Source organism: Merops nubicus, unplaced genomic scaffold (genome assembly GCF_000691845.1).
Source record: "Merops nubicus isolate BGI_N331 unplaced genomic scaffold, ASM69184v1 scaffold51467, whole genome shotgun sequence".
NCBI classification, from domain to species: Eukaryota; Metazoa; Chordata; class Aves; order Coraciiformes; family Meropidae; genus Merops; species Merops nubicus.
Window position 1 is genome coordinate 5,135 of NW_008621992.1, and position 4,667 is coordinate 9,801.

The following is a 4,667-nucleotide window of genomic DNA, read 5'->3' on the forward strand; positions in this document are numbered from 1 at the left end:
TGCAAGGCTGACACGTAGATTTTCCATTTTCATAATTGAGCCTTTTGAGCAAAGCCGGTAGGTGTAAGAACATTTCAGAAACTGTGGCTCTACAAATCTGACTGTTGGTAACCTATTAAACAGGAATCTGGGGAGGGAGGAGGGAGTGACCACTCCTTGTGAGCTCACTTAGTGTCACGAGGCTCCATCTCCATTGGAAGGGGTCGGAATTAGCAAGTAGCATTTGATTTTCTTTCCTCTGATAATTAGAAGTTCTCCATTTCAGCACAGATGGAGATTCTAAGGGTCTGAGGTGCCTAAAAGCACATTGACATTTATAGCCACTGAGATTTTGAAGGAGAAAACCTAAGAAGGAGGGTAACAGGGTAACAAGGTAACAATGGTTAGATCAGGTGCAAGGCAGCACCAGCCGTTCCTCTCTTGCCCGGTGCAGCCGGGCTGCTGCTCCAGCGACAGCAGTGGCTCCAGAACTGCTGGGCAGCAAACTGTCAGGTGTTGCTGAGCAGATGTTTGCTCTGAGTAGGATCTCTGAGGTGCCTCATGCCTTGCATGCTGCTGTTGCTCCTCCCCTTGCTGAGAGCCAAGCACGAAGTCCTGCAGTGAGAGAACAGGGGGTTTGGTCGTTTTCATCTTTCTGTGTACAGAGAGCTCCTTGGGCAGGTGCTGGCTTGTGGTCATGTAGTGCAGTGATCTCCCCTTTTCAATGGAACTACATCAGAAAAAGTCTGATGAGGGTCAGACCAGCTAAAGCAAAAGCAACTTTTTGTCAGTGCAGCCTGTGATCACCACAGGGCTGCTTTGCTGATCCGGGTCGATGGGGGTGGTGACGTCCAGCTCCCAGGTCACTCCTGAACATCAGTCCAGCCTCTGCATGCCACAGTAGCTGTCTTTTATTGCTCTCACAATTTGCTTTTCCCTGGAGCAAAGTCCTGGTGTTTTTTCATCACCACAACAGGGAAACAAGGCTCAGCAACAGCGAGTGGCACAGTCTTCACTGAGCTTTGCTTTTCTTAAAAAATTTGCTCCAAAAAAAGGCTTGTTAGTGACTCGTTCTAGGAGAGAGCCGGTGCAACACCCATCCCTGCAGCCCAGGAACTGGTGTGACTGACACCTCTCACTGTTGGTCCAGACTGCCCCATGCCCTGTGCCAGCTGCTCCCTCTGTCCGGCTCCTTCACAACAGTTGCATTTTAACAGTGTGCTCCAAAACAAACCAAACACCTCTTTGCTCCAGTGTCTAGAGTTCTGATTTGCTTTGTGATTTTAAGTTTATTCTTTGGTTCTTAGAAAAGAGAAACAAAACAAGGAGCAAAGCAACCAGCAGCTGTCTTGCTAAGCTTCCTTCTGCCTCATTCTTGGGCTGAAATCCTGGGAACTGTGTATTTGCTCTCAGGGTTTCCCGGCCTTGTACCCCCATTAATATTCCTTCCTACACCCAGCCTGTACATTTTAGCAGCTTTTGGAGATCGCCAGGGAACGTGTGTGCAGCACAACAGCAAAGGCAAAAGGAAGACATCCTAGTCACAGGTTCATGTCAGTCCATCTTTGTGCATTCTCCTGGAGGATTTAGTGTCTGCTGATGGACCAGATGAACCGTGGGCCATTGTGTATGTTATTACACCTTTCAGGTTCAGCAAAAGGGATGAGCTCAGGGGGTCTGCTTGCCTCCCTCTTCAAAAAGAAGGAAAATAACTATTTCTTCCAAGTCGTTTGTACTGTGAAGCAAAGATATAACTCTATTTGTGGGAGCGTGTGCTTGTAATGTGTGACTTGGCAGCCTTGGCTGTAGGTGCCTGGTCTCTGTGGCCACATGGTGGATTTGGGCCTCACACACCAATTTTAAGTGTGGCCCTAATCAGTGGGGGGTAACAGGGATAACAGAGCACCTTTGCAGCTACACAGGTCATTGTATTCCAGGAGTACACTGGACCAGCCTACGCAGTTGTGTCCAGCACAGCATAAATCTGGGCACTTTGCACTGTCTAGTCACTGTGTGCTCATCCCTCCTAATTCCTGCTAAGTACTCACAATTCCATGGCTGCCAGGTTGTATCAAGAACCAAAGCTCCTGGGAAATCCTGCTGCTGTCAAATACATAAATCTAATTTTTGAGTCAGAGGCAAATAGAATTCATGTTGCTCCAGCCACGCTTGGCACATGTCCCCAGGCCCAGAGAGGCAGCTGGGCTCACTAAGGGTCACCCGAGTGCTGGGAAGCCAGGCAGAGGAACCCCAGCAGGCAGCACTTAGAGAAATGAGTGCTTTGGGAGAGGAATAAGTATTGTTTCCATACGAGTTTTATACCAAGGCAGTACATGAGAAAAAGCACAAACCACCTGCACATCCCTCTGCCCATGGGCATGCTTTGAGACAGGGCTAGAAGGATGCTGAACACATTTAGGAATGTGAAGCAGTTACTCCTCCCATAAGGTTTATTGAGGATCTCAGTTTTCAAAGCATGAGTAGCAGTGAGGCCCGTTATTCTTTCCAACATGCAAAAGGCACAAGAAAGTCATCAATGTGATTCTGTGCAAAGTGTCTCTAAGGAAACACACAGCGAGGAAATGCCAGAAAAGAGCCCCCGATGGAAGAGAAAGCCAAAGTGCCTTCAGGAAAGTGCTGAAAAGTTCTGAAAATGCTCGTACTTTTTCAGAGTCCAGATATGCTCAGTCGGTGAAAGATGCTTTGCAAACTCATGAAGGAAAACTCAAGAGACAGAACCAAAAGGCTTAAAAAAATAATCTCCAAATTCAGGATGGAAGTCAAAATTATTTAGCTCAGGAAAAAAGTGTGGCAGTTAAAGACAGACATTGAAGTCTTTAAAAAAAAGCCCACCAAAACCAGACGTAGAAAGTGGACACGTTCTAAAAGCAGCTCAATAAAAAATATTCCTTTTAAGGAAAATAATTTAAAAAATGGAAACTTGAAGAGCACAAATCCACCTCGACCGCGACCAACTACTGCACCCAGCTCCCAGGAAACCTCTGAGCACGACAGCACAACATCTTGTAGAAGAAGAAAGTCCCCACTACCTGCCTGTGTGAAATATGGCCAGTGAAGAATTTGGAAACGCAAACGTACAGATCCAAGAATCCAAGTCCCGGTAGTTAACTTGGGCATTGGGAAACTTCCTGGGGTTCCCCTGTCTCCCACTGGAGCCGGCCGGTGCCAGAAGTGCTTCCCAGTGGGCATGGCTGAGCCCATGAACCTCTGAGCCTCTCGCTGGAGTTGAATACTTAAACCTAAAAAAGGCATTTACACGTTGACGCGTTTTTGTTGTTGCTGTTGTCTTATTTCCTTGCAGTATACGTTTCTAATTCTAGACTATGGAATGTTACATTAAACAATAGAATTATTCATTACCTTGCTTCAAATTTCATTACAGTTACTGAGGCTTCATCATAATTTCACACAGCACACAGACACCAAACTAAACACCAAGCAGCCAGCACTAGATGTATTTTTTCTTTAAGTACCAATAAGCAAAATATCCCATTCCCCCCAGAGATCCCATCAGGAAGGAGGCTCCGAGGAAGGAGGGAGGTTTCCGCTTGACCAGCCGGAAGGCGTTGGGAACCACTGCTGAGAGGAGCGTGGTGTGGATATCCCCCAGCACTTTCCTGAAGGCGAAGCGCTTCTGTATCCTGTTGAAGAAGGACTGTAGGTTGGGTCTGCTGCCGTCCTCCCAGTATTTCTTAGAGAGTCCCAGAAACTTGAGGCGGTGCAGGGTGGCTCCTAACAAGACATCGGCCAAAGTAAAGACACATCCGCAGAGCCAAAGTTCACACTTCTGCCCTGGAGAGAGAAGCAAAAGGGAAGGTAGGGTCAGGAACCCTTGGGTGGGCACCTAAAGACTTGCTCAAAAGGTCCGTGAAGACAGGAGCATTTGCATTGGACGTTTGGTTTTTTTCTCAGCTCTCTGATCAGACCCCATCTACCAGGCCATGTGATGGGGAATATGTGGGGCCACAGACCTGGGAATACGAGATGATCATTTACAGCCCATGGGAAGATACAAATTGCTGTCTGCAAAGAGCAGCAGGAGATGGCATCCTCCCGTACCCAGGAGGTCCCTGGAGAAGGGCCATGGGCCCCACTTGAAGGAAGATGTGGTACAGTGACCCCTTCCACTGTGCTAGTGCTTGGGGGCAGCAGCAGCATTTGTCCTTGGCCATACCAGGAGCTGTTTCAGGGGTGTCATGTTAACTTGTCCTATTTTAGGGATGTGAGAAATCCTCAGGAATCAAAACCATTTGCAGGCCTGTCCTGGCTGCCCACCCTGTGTGCTCCTGGGGAGGTCCTGTCTCTGTCCCCCCTCCTGCAGCAGGGATCCTGCTCCAGGACACCGAAACGGGCAGCGTGTCTGTCAAGAGCCAAAGCTCAGTGTGAATACTGGGTCTGAGGACAGAGATCAAAGCACTGACCGCCCCCCAGCAGAGGTGACCCTGGAAATAACCTCACCAGAGAGATGCCCAGGAATAAACCAAGCTGTTGTTAGGCTGGAAGAAGCATTCTCAGGCCAGGAGAATGTTAATCTCTCCCCATATGTCCTTTCAATGCTAAGGAGCAGGGCTGGGATGGAGCTGAGGGAGGTGCAGCTAAGGAAGAAAAGCAGAAGGGGCACTAAACCTGGGCCTGTCCAGCCTCTGCCCTGGGCTTTGTGCCAGATC

At 48.5% G+C, this 4,667-nt stretch overlaps 1 protein-coding gene across 1 annotated transcript; it reads right to left on the reverse strand.

The window, feature by feature from the left end:
- Positions 1 to 2,411: 2,411 nt before the first annotated feature.
- Positions 2,412 to 3,792, reverse strand: LOC103777081 (ganglioside-induced differentiation-associated protein 1-like 1; the record flags this gene model as incomplete). The annotated part of the gene is made up of 1 exon (XM_008944619.1): positions 2,412 to 3,792. A coding segment is annotated over one exon (344 nt), but the record flags the coding sequence as incomplete, so codon positions are not given.
- Positions 3,793 to 4,667: the final 875 nt, after the last annotated feature.